Source organism: Cydia pomonella, chromosome 8 (assembly GCF_033807575.1).
Source record: "Cydia pomonella isolate Wapato2018A chromosome 8, ilCydPomo1, whole genome shotgun sequence".
NCBI classification, from domain to species: Eukaryota; Metazoa; Arthropoda; class Insecta; order Lepidoptera; family Tortricidae; genus Cydia; species Cydia pomonella.
Window position 1 is genome coordinate 2,439,976 of NC_084710.1, and position 19,978 is coordinate 2,459,953.

General features: G+C 37.0%; 1 protein-coding gene across 1 annotated transcript in view; it reads right to left on the bottom strand.

Moving 5' to 3' along the window:
* Positions 1-66: 66 nt before the first annotated feature.
* Positions 67-19,978, bottom strand: part of LOC133520371 (aminopeptidase N-like) — a 31,055-nt gene continuing 11,143 nt past the window's right edge. Inside the window, exons 6-15 of the mRNA XM_061854751.1 lie at positions 17,856-17,937; positions 15,542-15,725; positions 13,805-14,000; positions 13,386-13,525; positions 7,670-7,804; positions 3,755-3,935; positions 3,064-3,238; positions 1,749-1,895; positions 1,061-1,139; positions 67-415 (exon numbers count right to left, since the gene is read on the bottom strand). Coding sequence (XP_061710735.1) covers positions 194-415; positions 1,061-1,139; positions 1,749-1,895; positions 3,064-3,238; positions 3,755-3,935; positions 7,670-7,804; positions 13,386-13,525; positions 13,805-14,000; positions 15,542-15,725; positions 17,856-17,937 — 1,541 coding nt within the window. The 3' untranslated portion in view covers positions 67-193. The remainder of the gene's footprint in view (positions 416-1,060; positions 1,140-1,748; positions 1,896-3,063; positions 3,239-3,754; positions 3,936-7,669; positions 7,805-13,385; positions 13,526-13,804; positions 14,001-15,541; positions 15,726-17,855; positions 17,938-19,978) is intronic.

Genomic DNA, 19,978 nt, shown 5'->3' on the forward strand with positions numbered 1-19,978 from the left:
CACAATCTCGTCACGATGTTAACTTGATAGGGTAGGTGGGGAAGTAAAATGTAGTAAAACTATTGATTATTTTAAGGTTTTCTTAAAAAAACATCTTTATTCTGAAAGTTCTCGGAACGTAATTAGTAGGATCACATGTGATGCTTAAGTATAACTAGTTTGTTATTTGGTTCCTTATCTTTATTTATTTCCTTTAATAATTAAATACAGCAACAACAACAGAGAACAGGACTAAGAAACTAGAAGTGATGCCAGTTGCACTGTTCCTGAAAGTCAGACTGAGCCAAGAGTTGACCCGGGCGTAGTTGTCAGTAGACCAGGAGATGGAGGCAGCGACATTCTCCCTGATGGCGCCGATGGAAGCCTGCTCTCCGGCTGTTAAGATGGCTTGGTGACGGCTGACCAGCTCGTTGATCTAGATAAAAGTAGGGATTAGTTAGTTGGTTATTAGTTACTTCTTTATACAAGACAGACCGATAAGTCTCCCACGATGTAAACTGACGACCTGGTTAAAAAATTAGGGAATCCTTGGACCGACAAGTTTGTAGGACCGGTCGTGAAAATCCTTGAAATCCATAGACACTGATGGTCATAATAACGATCTAACGAGATGACTTTGAATTGGGCACAAGAGAGTTTCTCCAGATTTAGGGAAGTAGAAAGGAAGTAAAAAATATTTTTGAGAGGTAAAATCGTTGCTACTTCGTTACATCTTTGGCACATGGGCATAAATTATTGATAGCTATTTCCCTATTGTTTGAGAGATGAAATATCATAAAAAATTACAACGAATGTGGAGTATCTGAATCTATAACCCTGTAGATACGTCGAATTCTCTGTAATGTTTCAAGTGTATGAAAATTGGACATGTATGTAAACAGGGTGAAATTTTTGTTTACCATATATCATACGCTAAGGGGTGAATATGTGTGTCACACTGAATAACTTTTAATATGGGGCCAACCCCGAAATCTCGTTTTTTTTTTACAATTTCACTCTGTATTTAACATCATGAATGCTCGATACACTTGGGGAAATGTCATCAACCCATGAAACGTACCTTGTCCAAATGCGCCTGTGTTGTGAGCCGACTGGCAAAAGCATTGAGGATGTTGGTCGTTCCGGTTAAGCCTTGCACTCTGTATGAAAAAGGATACGAAAACAAAAGTAAGTTTTTTTTTCAATCTTCTATGTTTTGATTAAAAGAGCTGTCGCAAAAAGTGTTAAAGAAAAAATAAGCAATGTATCCAGCCAGGCCAGATTTTATCCAAAATTTTTGAAAAGCACTAAGCTGTAATTGTCAAAATAAGAAAACATTTATTTACTGACTCTCTAGCTATTATTTCTAGCTTAATAGTTACTTGTTGCACAAGGGAGCAAAGTTGTTGTTGAACTTGTCTTGCTAATATTGATATACGAGCAAGCAAAGGATTCCAACATTGAACCGCAAGTGCAGTGAGCGGTTCGTAAAGTGGAAACCTAAGCGGTGCAAGAGTTTCAAGGAACGAGGGTTAAGCATACTTTTCTGCTGAGTGAAACCTAATTTTTTTACAAAAGGTAATCTTATACAAATCAAATCCAAATGAACACTAATTTATATTTAATTAATCATATGTCAATCTTACATTTGAATAAACCCAAAATTGCACTTTGCTACTCTTGTGGATAAAATGGAACTTGCTGATGTGATATAAAAAGTTTACTTGTGTAAAAAGGTTGAAGCATTTATTATTATTTTTCATACTAACCTGGGCTGAATTTCAGGCCAGTTTTCAATGACGAACTCCAACGCTGCCTCCATACCCTGAGGACTCGAGTTGATAACGGACACAACAATCGTATGCTTGTCCTGCTCTCGCACGGGCGATTCGTCATCGATCACTTGGTTCAGATAACTGCGGAAGTGTACAATCATCGTGAGTTGCTCCAGTGAATCATAGTGCGTCAGAATTTTACGTTATTACCTATGATTGTAACGCTAAGGGCCGATTGCACTAAGCCGCCTATCACATTGAAATTAGCACGACACGCCGATATATTAACGTATGTGCGTATATAATCCTTATTGCACAATACATGAAGGTACAAATGGCGGACTTAATGCCTTAAGGCATTCTCTACCAGTCAACCAATGGGTTAAACCAGAAAGATAAAGTAGGTGCAGTGTCTTTTAAAGTAAATGAATTTGTAACTGAGACTATATATGAATATAAACTATATATTGATAAACTATATATTGTGATGTCCATGCTCACACACCAGAGCGATGTGCCAATTCGCATCCTTCACATTGGACCACCTAAGTCTTTTGATAGTTTACTCGTACACCGTTCAAATTCAATAAATAATAAATGTGGTGCTAATGAAAAACATGGGCTTTAACACAAAATAATAGGAAATCCCTAGAAATATACCAATACAATACAGAGAGAAGTATCCTCAACGTCAAAAAGAAAGACAACATAAGACTAAGCAGCATAAGAAAAAAACACAAAATTAATGGATACTATGTAACAAATAAACTTAAATGGTAATGGACTGGACACATGTTAAGAGAACCAGGCCAGAAATGGTCAAAAAGAGCAACCAACAGAGAGGATTGGAAGGTCTTAGGGGAGGCCTGTGTCGGTAGCCAAGTCCACCGATGTCAATAATAATATGAAATTGTCATTTCAAATTTTTAAACCTATAAGAATGTAATATTTTAAAATGAGGTTGAAATAAATGGTTATTTTAATTTATTTTATTTAATGCAAAGCAAATGTCGTGGCTTACAGGAACTTGGCCAAGGACTGCGAAAACTGGGGCCTATTCCACCAACAAGAGCCATGCTCTTAAATGATGATGATGGTGCTAATAGAGGAGATGAAACATTTGCATAGTTACCATCAAATAGGATTCGAATTTTTATATTACAAAGATCAAAATTATGGAGAAAAAAGCAAAATAGCTCATTATAGTAAAAACATAAATTTGATCTTGAAATTCTTAGCTAAGGTTCCTTTCTGACAGTTATGGTCAATGGACGATCCTAATAAACTTCGGTATTCGTCTTTTACTCACTTTTGCCTAATTATCTCATTGCCGGTACAACCCATAGCGTTCAGCAGGATGGATTGTTCGCTGGAATCTGTGCTGGCTTCAAACAGCTGCCACAAGAAGTTAAAATTATCTTCGTCTCCTCCGCGAAGACCGGCGCAGTAGACCGTTGTCTGGATGTCAGGGTTGAGGCGTTGAGCTAGGAAGAGAGATGTTATTTTTAAGCATAATCTATTCTAATATTTCGATATGATGGTCTTGTTGTGGGGAAGCTTTAGATGAGGGCAATTTACAACAGTTTCTGTGGATAATTGAGGAGGGTTAAGGTCATGGTACTTCCCTTGCGCATTCAGCGCAGAACTGGCGTTCAATTAAAGATACTCGACACTCTATGGAGCTAATATCCAGGGATTCTTCGAATTTGAACCCCGTAGAAAGTCAGTATAATAAAGATAGTATTAAGATCATTTAATAATTCCTTATTCAACAAAACAGGCAGAAATGTTCATTTATCTTTTGGCTGATATTATGACTCTGGCGAGGAAGAAAATGATAGACTAGTAAATATAGGTAACAAAAAATAAGTGAATAATAATGGGATATAGGAGTTTAGGATAATGGTTATTTAAATGTAGAAGAAGAAACAAATGCAAAATAAAATCGTAATGAAAATAGACAAAGGTAATAAATAAAATTGCGTTAATATAGAACTTACAAGGATTATCTCTGAACTGCTGTAGCAGCTCCGACGCCCTATCAAGACAGTCTTGGTTGCCGTAGCGGCAGTTGAAGTCCAACATGATGGTCCTGTGGTAGGCGGTCACATGTTCCTCGGTAGATAAAGCGTTGAAGCCCAATTCCTCGTACATGGGCGCCGTGAGCTTCAAGACGTATTCCTAGAAAGATAAGGTTTGGTAAGTATTTTCCACAGACGGTATGACTAGTTGGAAGATACATAAATATCACAGAGTACAATATAAACATTATTTGTTAACTACCAGACATCCAATTTATATGGGCTAAATTTAATGGCACGTCAAAGTTTCCATATCAATAAACTCAATTACTTTTGTACATTGTGTCCACATAGTCCATTTACTGAGTGCCATCTAGTTCATCTACTGGGCCTTACCGAACATCAGCATCGCGGAGTGTGCCATGTGGCTCATACCGTGACACCAATGAGGAGTGAGGGTGAGAGTGAGGACCATTTAGCGCAACTCTCAATTTTGTGTAATTATTTTTAGCTAGTTTTAAGGTTATGTTTTTGTGCTAATAAATGCTTTTTCTTTGTTTCTCTTTCTAATAGACAAGTTTCCCAAATACTAGTGCTCTCTCCCAGCTTTGCTTGAAAGTGAATATGTTTAGGGTTCCTTACCCAAAGGGTAAAACGGGACCCTATTACTATGACTTTACTCTCCGTCCGTCTGTCACCAGGCTGTATCTCATAGTTAGACAGTTGAAATTTTCACAGATATTGTATTTCTGTTGCCGCTATAACAACAAGTACTAAAAAGGCGAGTTCGACTCACACTTGTCCGGTTTTTTTGTATCTAAGCATTATTTCAGTGTCGATGGTAAAGTTTACACAAATCATATTTGAAATTATAGCCAGAAAAATGATCAGTGATCGAAGATGTAACGACTGAAGTCTCTAAAACCATCCCGAATACCTCTGGCTTTTTCAATGGTCTTATATCTATATTATTATGTACTTTACTATAATAAGGGATATATTTAAATGCAACCCATATCTGAGTACCCTCATTTAATATTAAATATACCCGAATTATAAGAGCCATATTTCCTGCCTCATATTTCTCACAATACATTCAATACGGTGCTCACGTATTGAAAAGGTCAAATCCATGCCTATTCATTTCGATCTTCCATACCTTTTCCCCACAGACTTCTTTAATTGCACTCCGTATTTGGAATCGTTTACGGAAACTTGTTGTTACTACACATAGTAAAGGTGACATTTGGATGACCAAATGCAGCAGCATTTCTGTCAATGTCAATAAAAAATATGTAAAGGAAATTACCAGAGACATTTCCTACGCCAACGACGCAGCAGTTATGCCACAACAGTAACATTGTTCCCGTTCCCTGGTTTGTCTTTTTTAGTGTAAACTTGTTTACGTGCAATAAACTTATATACAAACATACATTTCTAATATAAATAACGAACCCTAAGCGCTACTACTCTACAGAAGTAAGCGATGTATCCACGAGTTGTCTAAAAATATTTCTAATAAACAAAAACACACATTCTCTTTTTTTCCGAGCAAATATGAACTTGTTATGAACTTGACCGAAAACTCGTATAAAATGTGTTATTAAGTAAAATAAAAATCACTCTGGTAGGTACTTATATTTTGGTCTATAGGGAGGGTGCATGAACTGTAGGCGGCAGCACAGGAGCCGTCAGATTCTTGGCGCGAGGCGTAAATGTGATGTTTATTGTTCCGATGTAGCCCACAAGATGGCAGAACCTACTATTCACAAGAAAACACGTGACGTGTACATGTGCATGTTTATGGTTACGATTCAGGCCACAAGGTGGCAGACCCTCCAACGCGCACGGTCCCTATCACCCCGATTTGAAGAATGATTAAGACACGTTTAAGATCTTTAAAAGATCGATAGCTAAACGACATGTCAAAATTGACGTTTATTTTGATTCCGCTGTGATCCCAATAAGATCTATCTACGATATTTCGAACGTCAAAGTGACATTGGTTGCCCGAATCGAGCTGCTTCTGTAAATTATACGACATACACACAATATCTAAATGAGAAATCTAAACCAGAACTTATCGTTATTGTATATCATTCTTCGAATTGGACCGTAACTATGGGTAAGTGATCTATATTTTCCTCTGAATAGCACTTATTCAGAGTCAAGGGGTAATAATACCAGCCTGTTAGTTGAAGACTGTAATGTAATAACGTGACTTATCATATGTATCTGTTTCATTGTGGAAATGTAATATCACTGAAGTATTAAGTATTATTAAGTAATTTTATTTGATGTTGGGTTTGCCATAAGTAATCATCATTGAAGAAGAGTTTTTGTACTTAGTCCCTGGGATTGGTTTAGAAATTCGAGTTGTAAACATTTTCGTACAACAGGAAAACGGTAAACGTCAGATCAGTTGATATTTTTTTACTTACTAACTACTGCTTACTCCTGTAAACATGGGTAGTCCTGGAAACATGGGTAAAGCCCGACCAGAAATATACAGGGTGACCTTAGCCATTGGACGAACCCTGAAATACCACGTAGGGTTACTTCTCAGGAATGCTCTGACGTTAATATTTTTTTTTATTAGAACAAAAGATAAAAAAATAAATTTTTCGAACACTGTGTTAATCTTTGGCAGTGTTTTTGACAATTTGTTTGAAATATTTGATAATGATGACATTTTTCAAAAGTCAGAAACTTATTAATGTCATAAATCTCTTCTTCCTCGCGTTGTCCCGGCATATTGCCACGGCTCATGGGAGCCTGGGGTCCGCTTGACAACTAATCCTAAGATTTGGCGTAGGCACTAGTTTTTACGAAAGCGACTGCCATCTGACCTTCCAACCCAGAGGGTAAACTAGGCCTGGTTGGGAGTAGTCCGGTTTCCTCACGATGTTTTCCTTCACCGAAAAGCGACTGGTAAATATCAAATGATATTTCGTACATAAGTTCCGAAAAACTCATTGGTACGAGCCCGGGTTTGAACCCGCGACCTCCGGATTGCAAGTCGCACGCTCTTACCGCTAAGCCATCAGCGCTTTTTTTGTAGTGTCATAAATAAAAAAGATAATCAAAAAGGTTGAAGAAGGTTCCATACTATTCTTTGAGGATATTACCTTAGGAGCTACTAATACATACAGGCTGCTCCAAAGCAAAAAATGGTACTTAATTTGTTAATTTCTTCGAAACCGCTACACCGGCTGTTATGATACTTTGTACAATGGTTCTAGATACCCAAATGCATATTTACATTTCGGCTTCGTCCAATGGCTAGGGACACACTGTATAATCATTGTCAGAGAGCGCTGTTATTCTCATGTATAGGGTGACATTTCAGTTTAGGATGCAAAATTTAGTTCCATTCAAATTCCGCAATTTGGCGCGTGATCATATATTACTGGTCAGGCTTTAATTACTTGGGAAATTTTATACGCTGCTGAACCACTGAGCACCACGTCCAGGTAGTTCCAGGCTCTCTGGACAGATCCCCAGGGAATGTAGTCCTTCTCATCCTGCAGGTACAAGGAGAGCTCGAACGGGTAGCGGTAGTTCTGGATACATGGGTACTTACTTGGAAAATGTCATACGCCGCAGAGCCACTGAGCACCACCTCCAGGTAGTTCCAGGTTCTATCTCCAGGGAATGTAGTCATTCTCATCCTGCAGGTACAAGGAGAGCTCGAACGTATAGCAGTAGTCCTGGAAACATAGTTACTTGGAAAATGTACGCCGTTGAGCCACTGAGCACTCGGTCCAGGTAGTTGAAGGCTCTCTGGATAGATCCCAGGGGAATGTAGTCACTCTCATCTTTCCGGTAGAAGAAGAGCTCGAACGCGAGGCGGTATTCTTCGAAACTGGTATTCTTGGAAACATAGTTACTTACTTGGAAAATGTCGTACGCTGCAGAACCACTGAGCACCACGTCTAGGTAGTTCCAGGCTCTCTGGACAGATCCCCAGGGAATGTAGTCCTTCTCATCCTCCAGGTACAGGGAGAGTTCGAACGCGTGGCGGTAGTCCTGGAAACATGGTTAATTTAAGATGGAGCTAACACAAACTGAAAATTCTATGGATTTTTACCCGTTTTTATCAAGGGTAAATGTCATTAAATATTCACGCGGAAACTGGATTATATTTGCAAGGGCACCAAAACTTAAAAAGGTAAAAACTGTCTCGATACAAAAAAAAAACGAAAATATGACTACATTTCATTTATTTTCGGTAGTATATTTCGTGTCATTCACGATGACGCACAGATTTGTCAAATCTAACCTTTCATAATATGACAATACTAATCAAGGCACGCGTCTTTGTGAATGACACGACCTGTATACCGTTACCGTGCATTCGGTAACAATATAAGTTTATATAACAGAATGCGCCATATTTGACAGAATAAAGAAAGTTTTATTTATATTCATGAATTCCTATTCGTCTATTCAGCGTCCTCCTTGACTGATTTAAGACAACTTTTTTGTGATTACAATCAATATTTTTGCATTTATCATTTCTTGAGTTATTCTTACCAATTCTTATGCAGAATGTGATGCTTGCTTTTGAAATATTCTCTCATTTAAATACTTATCTTTCTCTGTATATGAAAACTTTTATCAAGAATTTATGGTAACCATGTTTTAGGTAAAATATGCAAAGAACTTGTACTAGGTAGGTACTTGTACTGTTTTAAGGTATATTTATTTTCGCAAATAGCTTTCACTCACTACTTGGCTCAAATTCCAACAATAATAATCCATATACATTCTATACTCGCCCCATCACGATAAAAAGCGTTTGTGACGTTGAAAGTTACCGAATTTCACCGACGTAAACAAATAGAAAAGATTTTGTAAATTTTACCACTGAATGCCAAAAAATTGTTAACCTAAGATGTAAGAGAAAATATCTCGAACACAATAAAACATTTACATCAACAAAAGGACGAAGGATTGCGTAATATTCCATCGTTTGAAATTGGCCGTACCGGTACGGTCACGTCTGAAAATATCGATACGAAATATGTGCCAAAAATATGTACACTCGCCTTTATTGCCCATATATTAAGGTAGTGTATACATATTTTTGGCACATTTTTCGTATATTTTCAGACGTGACTGTACCATCAGGTACTAACATGTAATTAACTATACTTGACGTACGCGAATTGCCATAATTAAAGCCCGACCAGAAATATATGATCATTGTCAAGAGGGCGCTGTTATTCTCATGTAGGTACGTATTAATTGGGTGACAGTTCAGTTTAGCATGAAAAATTTAGTTCCAATTTAATTCCGCAATATGGCGCGTGGTCATACATTACTGATCAGCTTTTATATAAGTTGCTTATAGCAACACTCTATCAGGCTAAATATAAATATGTCAGACTTGAATACTGACTTTCTTAAGTAATACAGCATATACCTCCACCTTACAGAAAACCGCAGCCAAATAACACTTGACCCTACTCATAGTGTTGTGTTCCTGTATGCAGAATATCTCACATTGTTCTAGCGGGAATTCAAATTAAGAAACTAGGACAATGTAAATTAATTTCTCTCCGTTAGAAATGCAAATGGGATGAAAAACTACACAATTTTGTTTACAAACTTTTTTTAGCTTTTAGTGAAGCATCGAAACAGCGTGTTTTTTCATCAATTAACAATTCTCTCTAATAAGCTCTTCTTTGTTGGAATATTTATGACATCATTTGAATAATTTCAAGGAACTAAACTAAAAATTAGGTACTTACATGCATCCATGAAAGACTGCATGAAATAGAATAGCAGAGATTTCATTAACATTTTTTCTAAAACGAAATTCAAAACAAAATATATATATACTTCACAATCTTTAAGTAATTTTTTTTTAGGAATTCGTTCATACTAGTTATAGTAATCATCTGTATATATCCATTATGTATATTGTTATTGTCAATAAGTTCATACTCCAATTTCTAATTATTTAACATCATAATAAATAGGTAAACATAACAACGAAAAGCAAATTCCTTGACTGCAAGTAATGAGATTTGAGTACGCAATATTTGTCATTTCTATACACTCGGTATAAACTATATATAAAATGAAAAGTGAGCAAGACCTCCAGTACCAATGGTTGGGGACCGAACCAGGTTTCTCTGTATTCGCAGCAGCTGCCTAAACCACTAGGCCACCCGTGGCTCGGTGGCATGGCTCGATTTTTCTCAAGTAAATGCCATCTCTTAAGGGCTTACGGCGCCCTTTAGCCAATTCTAAGGTAGAAGAGTGTGGTTCGTACCTCCTATACAGAATTTCTACTTCTATACATTATTATTTTCACACACACACACACAGAAACATTGGGCACAATTGGGCATTATACAACTGTGGAGCTGCGCTCTAAGTGTATGGCCTGAGTGGATGCTCGAGTTGGGCGTGCAGCGGGGCGGAGCGTGCGGCGTGCATGTTAAACAAATGCAAACGTATAGGAGCGGCCTTAGTGCACGCTGCTCACATCACGTGTAATTATACTACTACATTAACAAATAATTTATTTGTTAATGTAGCTTTTAATTGAATAATAATTATAGCCTTATGATATTTACTAAAAACTTCTAAACTTAAATATATAAAATTTTGTACTTTAGCGTGTAGCTGTGCTCTCTCGGAAAGGTTTCCACGGAAGACCAGCGTCGAGATCCTTAGGTGGTATCTTGACATTAAGCTGAGTGGAGACCTTTTCAGTGACGCTTAATAATAAATTGATTCTGTCGTCTCATGTATTACTTAAACTTAAGCGTTTTCTGAATAAATTTCTTCTATTCTATTCTAATACTTAAATAATAGACGTAGCTCGGAAAGCGGTTAAGTTGAAATGGGACCGGGCTGGTCATGTCTGCCGAATGCCGGACGACTTGTGGGCCAAGGTAACCACTGAGTAGGAGCCCCACGAGTCTAACCAAGGAGCCGGTAGACCTCGTCGGCGATGGCGGGATAACTTGGACTCCTTTTTTGAGGCTGGCCAGATATAGCACTAAACAGAGACAAGTGGAAAAGAAGGAGGAGGCCTTTTAGCAGTGGGACACAGTGGGCTCCGTATAATAATAATAACAACTGCGCAATACTTAAGCTCAACATCAACTTGACTATAAAATTAAAACTTCATCTACCTCTGAAATACATAACAAAAACTCCCTAGCGCTGAATCTAGTTATTATTCAGGGCAAACTTTCAGTTAATATCGCAGACCACAATTTCTGTTTTGTTCCACTCCAATTATTATAATAAATGGACGTGCCATTAGCAACTGCAGCCACTGTCAGACGTTAACTGAGACTATAAAAATGTAACTGAATTCCAATTATGCGTTCAGAAAAACTGGAGGACAAATTCAAAGTTGCATTGCGATATTAAAATGATGCTTAAATTAACAAATAAATTATGTGCCAGATAAAACTTACTACTTTATCTACCAGTTAAGCTAAATGATAACTGTATTTGTCAGATACTTGGCAAGTACTTTATTCAGGACTTTACTTGGACATTTATTGATTTATTTTTTAAGATACACCAACAGTACAGTCAGCATCAAAAGTAGCGGATGAAACAACGCCCCAAAAGTATCTGATATTCCGGATAATTTTTCCAAATATAGATAAATTTCTAAAATTTGTGCTCAAAAGTATATATTTTACAATTTTAGTTGTTCTGTATTAAATACATCACTTTCTATTAAGCTGTTACAGAATGGTAGATACTTATGAAACGTTATTCGCTACTTTTGATGCTGACTGTACATAAACAAAGCTAGTAAAGTAACAAATACATATAGTGGACACGTATATTATCTATGGACCAATAACAGGTGTGCAACAACACTCAAACAGTTCGAGGCTTTTTACACTACATTATTAACTACAACTATACATTAATAGATTAAGTGATTGAAACATGCATAAGAATAAAAACCGGCCAAGAGCATGTCGGGCCACGCTCAGTGTAGGGTTCCGTAGTTACTCTTCCGTCACAATAAGCTAAACTGGAGCTTAAAGTATAGTAAATTGTTAACCAAGGGATGAAACGGTACCTTTAACCCGAGTTAAACAAATAGGCAAATTTGCATAATCAGTACCTAGTTAAAGTAAGTCTTTTTACTATGAAGGGAAAACTTTTTGCGATAACTCAAAAACAGCTAAACTGATCATGTCCGCTATAGTTTTCATTTAATGTCTTTCTTAAGCTCTACTTCCACGATTTTTTTCATATTTTTTGGACCTATGGTTCAAAAGTTAGAGGGGGGGGGACACATTTTTTTTTCTTTCGGAGCGATTATCTCCGAATATATTCACTTTATCAAAAAATGTTTGTTGAAGACCCCTATTAATTTTGAAAGACCTTTCCAACGATGAAGCAAAAAAAAAAATTTCACCTCCAATTTACGTGTAGGGGAGGTACCCTAAAAAAAATTAAATTTATAGATTTTATTGTACGACTTTGTCGGCATTGATTTATATATCCATGCCAAATTTCAGCTTTCTAGCACTAACGACCACGGAGCAAAGCCTCGGATAGACAGACAGACAGACAGACAGACAGACGGACATGGCGAAACTATAAGGGTTCCTAGTTGACTACGGAACCCTAAAAAACTAACTACTACTACTACTAATTAAGTACTAATATATTACCACAAGCATTTTAAGTTTGTTTGAACATTCTGCGCTTTAAATAATGAATAGAATCACTAAATATGTCTTTTTCGAAGTTTTTTTGAAGTGACAGAACATTGTGAAACAGACCCTAAGGCGTCGTATTAAATTGTCTTATTGTAGGATTGTTAAATAACAAATACTTAAGTAATACGGTTTTTTTTATTAGTACCTATATGATTTATAAAATACGCAAACGATTGCTTAAGGGGGGTCTATCTTTGGCTGTCTCTTTTACTTAGCTATGTAAAGTTCAAATTAAAGAGTGTTTAAACTTACTGACTACAAGAACACATACGGTCGTACAACTTTTGGCGTAAATTGATATTTCCGGTGTACACCATCAATCCATCATGTATGACGGCTTTTTCGTTAACTAGGCACTCGGGTGGTCGGGTCTTTTAATTTAAATTAAGAAAAAATTAAAATAATTTTTTTTTAGTCGAAATTATATTTTTCTACAGGGCACCTGCTTATAGATAAAATAAAAATATGACATCGACGAAATAAGCACCACCCTACTAGATTCTCATCTTATACAATAATCTTTAGACTGGACGGTTGACTGAAAAGGATCTTAACAAACAGTATTTAGATGGATTGGAAAACCTTGGAGTATGTAACACCAATCTCAAATGGTCACGACCATATCATGACAAAATGAGGAAGATATTCTGGAGTTACTTACATAATCAATAGTCTAAAAAAGTTTAACGACACATAAATTTTATACATCTCAACTATGTATACCACCCACTCTCTAAAACATTTTCACATATTTACGTTCATCACCTGATGGTCCCAGTATTACATAATTCCTGAGAGCTATAAAAATTCTACAGGTCTTACAGATCCAGCAGCCTGTTAACTTCGCGGGTACTGGACCCGAAATTATAAAGACATTAAAAAAAACTTACAAGGCGACCATTCCTAGCCAGGTTGAAGGCATCGTCTACGAGCTGAGCACGGTTGAGAACGTGGATAGTCTCGTGAGAGTCGGTCAGGACTTTCGTCAAAGCCTCCCAGTTGGAAGTATCGTAGTTCACTCTATAGTAACCTATGAGAAATAAGATACACTTCAATAATGTTGTCATGTCCTGTCTTGTTATGATATTGACAAGCTCATATTAACGTTTTGAATTTACGACGTAATTTCGAGCGATAACTAGTAGCAGGAGGAGGAGGAGGATAACTAGTAGTAGTGGGTAGTAGTAGTAGTAGGAGCGGTAGCTCGAGTATATTCAGTCTAAATTAGAAGAATTCGACTTAACTGGATTGCTTAAAATGAGAGATTATTTCGCTGTAGTTTAACTTAGAAATATTAGACTATACGTACCAGTTTGTTGCTTATTAACGATGAACCACTCAGCGTCAGCCAGACCGGGGATGTCGAAGGACGTGGCAGGGAAGGTCGGCGGCAACCAGCCTTGAGGGCTGGTGTCGTTGAAGTCGATGTTGGTAGACAACACCCAGTTGAGGGGAACGTGCCAGCGCTCGGCGGACCGCTGCGAGCGGTCGGTCAGGTAGCGTTCCTGGGATAAAAGAAGAACATCAATACATGTCTTGTGCCGATCTCTTAATAATTCGGGGATTTTTATTATGATACATATAACATATAGGAAGCATACGAGCAAACTAACCTCCTGATGGTAAGCAATTACCGTCGCTCATGGACTCCTGCGGTACCAGAGGGGTTGCAAGTGCCTTTACCGGTCTTTATGGTGGACGTGGAGTACGCTCTTTTTTCGAACTTTTAAAAGTCGTAACGCTCCAGAAACACCGCGCCAACTATCTAAGTGCTGAAGATGGAAATATGGGGATGAGGCAGTTCTATCTGCAATCTGCTGATATGTATTGCTTGTGTCATGTTTTTATATTTTAGTAATAACTTGATCTCGCAATAGAGGCCGAGAACTTTAGCGTTGGCCAACTAGGTAGCCTGATATAATCAAGGAAAGGAAGAAAGTAAGGACAATTCTTCTTAAGTACGCAATTCCTATTAAGCGATGTAATACCGTTGGAGACGGAAAAAACGACTTGTATTTGAAAAATGTAATATTGCATCTCATGATGATTAGGTTCGGTCAAAGGCCAATGTATCAACCACGTCAAAGCATACTTAAATATTGTCGTCTTACCACTTTGTAGGTAAATTAGTTAAGCAGCATATAAACATGCTAGCTCTTTACTTCAGGTACCCCATTTTTGCGGAGTTGTTTTCAAGCTCTTTATAAATTCCATCTCACGTTTTCACGTAGTCAACCTACCTTTTGTAAAGCAACTTAAGTGTTTTAGCACGATCCATTTGGTTAAGTGGCTTGCCCGGATTATCTTGGGAGCCGACCGTTCAGCATTTCAGAACGATTCTGTTGTTATTCGACTACTAGTCGATAAATTAATAAAAGGGATTTAACTCTTGATTTGGCAAATCACCGATAAACGAACGTGATTTTGTATTTTATTCGGTTTAAGTATTTGTTAGTTTTTGATTCAAATCAGTATAGCCAGCTTGGAAGCAGACACAGCTGGAGGCCTAGTTAAAATGACTATAGTTGAAAGAAAACTTCAATCGAAACTTAAATAATATAAGGAAATAGTCACATGACTTTTCATAGCATCTGTCAGCCTAATACATTTTTTCTTTTATTTTGTTAATCCCATAAATTTTTCTTTTATTTTGGCGTTGTACGATTTTTATATTAGCTAGGTCATCTGAACAGGTAAACGAGTAACAAATAAAGAACGAATTTTCCTCAGGCGACGTACGTCTCACGTTCAGAAACGGAAATAAGCCTTGAGTCTCACAAAGAGTCATATTTGTTGTATGAGAATTGGTGTAGTTTATGATATTTACTGCCAGAACTATCTTGTAACTAGTTACTTACTTGAACTACGAAGATAGAATTGGACTCAAGTGACGTTCACCTCACGTTCAGAACCGGGAATCTGCTTTGAGTCTCCCAACGAATCATAACTGATAGCTAAAGCATAGAATTGTGTAGCAAAACTCATTGAAGACTTGGTGAAGTTTATGATATTTACCGCCACAACAAACGTATAACTAGTTACTTACTTGATCTACGAAGATAGAATTAGACTCAGGTGACGTACGCCTCACGTTCAGAACCGGGAAACCTCCCTGGGTCTCCCACCGAGTCATGACTGTAGCCACTTGGAAGTTAATGGTGTGGTTGGACTCATTGAGGGCCTGCTGCATGGCGGCGTAGAGGCTGGCTGGAGTAGCGGCGGCACGAGAACTACAAAAAAAAAACATGGGTAGCTTGATACTATTATATATGTAATTTGGGGTAGACCTAAGTTTACATGCGCCGACTAGAGGGATAGTTAAACATTTTGTATGTCAGGTCCGAAAATAAATACTTATTGAGCTAGCTCACTGTTTCATATTTAACAATTTTAACTTTTTGATATTTAACAATTTTAACGCATATCGGTGAAAGAATAAGGATCAAAATAAAATGGCGTTCTAAAAGTTTTAATCATGCGCCGAAAGATAGAAGTAAATCTACTCCAGCTACAAAATTTGCTTTGACAATCCATCTCTTTTTCAAATTTTCTTTGGCGCTATTTTTACTGCCGTCTGATTTACTTGGGAAGAGTCCCGTATTTCAAAGAGGAAATCTTATAGGTATATTCTAAACCTGTGCTATCTACCGTGTTTGTACTCCCTGCATTGTTATTGGATCCACATCGATGGATCAACATAATTGCGTAATGTCTCACAGTCTCTTTACTTTGCAACAAGCTTGTACTCGGTGATTAAGTTTGTTGCTAATTACTCGCCAAATGAATAAACATCTTGTGAATTCGAGAAACAAATGGCGTCGCATTTAAAAACGGTCATTATTCACATTCCGCTGTCGTCCGGTAAGCCTTCAAGGGGCTTATTTTGTTTGGAACTTCTGTTAGAAAGTTTTTTCGGTCGCTTCTCGATCATTAGGCTCATAACGCTTTTAATTTGCGAGCGGAGTTTTATAAGCCATCTGTTTTTTTGTTTACAATAATTATGGGCGCTATATAAAAGAAACAATTTAGATAAAACTGGTTTTAAAAGTGAAACTGTAAATTAAGTTAGCAATAAAAATGAACTACTCCGTCCGCTTGCAGAAAAGCGAAGCTATTTAAGACATTATTATGTTCGAAATAGTAATTTTGTAATATAAGTTGAAATCCACAATCCTATTGGACTTATACCCTATTGTGCTTCTATGTCTTTTTTGTTTGCTTATCCGTTGCGGTATGTACTCTTTTTTTGCGACAAGAAATGACTTTTAAGTACTTTATTCTTACGTCAGATTTTGCAACAACACAATACATTATTTTACTAGATGGTATAATAAAATAAATGGAATACATAGTAGAAATAGGTAGAATTCTTAACATCAGTCACAAGATCTTCCTTGGTCTATAACGTTTTATGCCTCAAATGATATACCTATAGTCACGATTGATTCATTTTTTTACATGGTAGAGAAAATTGATAGTACTCATACTCATACTCATTTATTGATAATATTAATATTCTTAAAATATTACATGTCAACAACAGAAAATACATTTAAATCATTGGAAGTAGTAAAAGTAAAAAATATCTATATATGTTTCGAATTAAAAGTACAATAAAATCGTTATGTCTAATAAATTATCATAAATGTCATAAATGAAATATCATGTCATCAAATACCTACATTGTTATTTTGGTAATACATTAATTATTTTTGTCAAACACTAAGAAATCCATAACAGTATCAAAGTAATAAATATAATAATATATTTTATACTTATTACTATCCATTTAACAAAAAAAAACTATAAATTTCACACTATAAATTATAAATACCGGTCTGCCCTAGTGGGTAGTGACCCTGCCTATGAAGCCGATGGTCCCGGGTTCAAATCCTGGTAAGGGCATTTATTCGTGTGATGAGCAATGGATATTTGTTCCTGAGTCATGGATATTTTCTATGTATTTAAGTATTTATAAATATTTATATATTATATATATCGTTGTCTAAGTACCCTCAACACAAGCCTTATTGAGCTTACTGTGGGACTTAGTCAATTTGTGTAATAATGTCCTATAATATTTATATTTATATACAGATGTCAATCACAATGAAAAGATCAACAATTATCAACTCTGGTCAACGTGGGACTCGAACCCACATCTTTGGATTGCCGGTCCTATGTGTTACCAATGTTATGTTGTAATGTGGTACGTTCCACAATAAAAAAGGAAAAATATATATTTACATACAAATTCCACCTTTATTTATTATGCTTATTCCCTGAAATGAAGTCGTAGTAAAAATAGAGCGGCGAGTAAAAATGGCCAGAATACTGAACAGTAACAAGGTAGCACTTACTTGGCCTGTATGTAGATAACGAGCCCTCTCCGGAACACTTCGGGCGTGAGGAAGTGCTGCATCATGCGAATGACGGAGCCCGCTGGAACGAAATGTTACGTTATTGACTTTTCTTTGGATGTGTTTCTATTTAAAACTTAAAAATATGGATCAAAAACGTTAGGGAAAAATCTTTTCTGCAGACAACGATTTCATCATCATCAGTTTAGCCTCCATTCGCTCACTGCTGAGCATAGGCGTCTTTTCGTGTACGCCACTTATCCCGGTCCTGGGCTAGTCGCATCCGGAAGTGTACCGCGATTTTTCGAATGTCATCCACCCAACGAGCCCACGGATGCCAGGCGCTTCGTTCATCCGAAAGCGGCCACCAATCTGTCAACATTTTGGTACCTGCCATCACTCTGCCTGGCAACATGTCCTGCCCAATTCCATTTCAGCTTGGTAATGACCTCACCTACGTCGGATCTCGACATTCCTCACTCGGTCTTGAAGTTTAATGCCAAGCATGGCGCGCTCCATGGCTCCAACGATTTAGATTCATTTTTCTATGAATTTTATCAAATAAATTTAAAGAAGAACCGTCGCCTGCGGTATTTCCGGATTCCCATCTTAAAGGCCGACAACGTACTTGCAACACCTCTGGTGTTGCGGGTGTCTATGAGCGGCGGTAATCGCTTACCATCAAGCGATTTGTCTGCCGGTTTGCCTCTTATATCACAAAAGAAGTAGGAATTATGACGACCGGTCTGGCCTAGTGGGTAGTGACCCTGTCTACGAAGCCGATGGGTCCGGGTTCAAATCCTGGTAAAGGCATTTATCCGTGTGATGAGCATGGATATTTGTTCCTGAGTCATGGGTGTTTTCTATGTATTTAAGTATATGTATATATTATATATATCGTTGTCTAAGTACCCTCAACACAAGCCTTATTGAGCTTACTGTGGGACTTATAGTCAATTTGTGTAATAATGTCCTATAATATTTATTTATTTATTTAATTATAGAGTGTCAAAATTCCCTTTTAAAGTACGTTCGTTTTATTATATCCACAGGGGGCAGATTTTTGAATTTCGATTGCTGGATTTCATGCTTTCCCTTTAGCAATATCTCCACTACTAGGCATTTAAATTCTACTAATAAAACTGAAACCGAATGGTCAATACCACTAGATTCCCAAATTCTGTATAGCACAATCGGATTAGGACCAACCTCGAAAACTCTGGAACAGTCATGAAATTTGGTATGTATATAAATTAAAGGCCCCTTTTTTATGTCCACACCATTTGACATTTGGGGACCTCGAGAAATGGCAGCCATCTAGGAAAAGGGTCTAGCAAGTTAAGCTAAGAAGATTGGCCCCCGCAGGGGATTTAGTTGTAATTTGAGGTGCAGTAGTGGCAGGTCCTAAGAACACTGTATGCGTAATATCAGCCTTCGATCTTCTTTTGTTTCAGACTTATCCACAAAAAGGTCAAAAAATCAAGGTAATTTTTAAACTGTTATTGCAGCTAAACCAAGCAAGCGAGAGCAACCAAATAAGTTCAGAATTAAGGAGCATAAAATGGGGTTCATAATACATATTTTTACAGACATTCATTTCCTCACTCACTCATTTGGTCACTTTTTTGCTGTCTACCAGATGGGCCTATATTTTTTATGTTATCAAAGACAACAATGTCAAATAAACAACAATTTTTAATGTTGACTGAAATTAAAAGGCAGTTGACAAGATACATTTATGTAGTTGTCTTTGCGCTTCGGTTTCAAAATTCAAACGCGTTTCAAAATATACATCAGAATCATCCTTTTATATACTAGCATCTTGAGTTTTCAAATACATTTGATGGTTGCCCAACTAAATATCTGTTTTATCTTACGTTCACACGTCATTCTTTCTTATCCACAAGATGCTTTTATCAATAGTATCAAAAATGATAATAAATACCCTTATCATTGATATCAGTCGTGAACAAATTCGCGGATTATCTGTTCAATATTATCACTTGGTTGTACCTACACTTAAGCAGATTGAGTAGACCTTTATTTATTTAATATTTGAATCTGGCAATAAGACTTTGATTACAAATATCGTATAGAGCTAGGACGTATATACAGAATGGTCA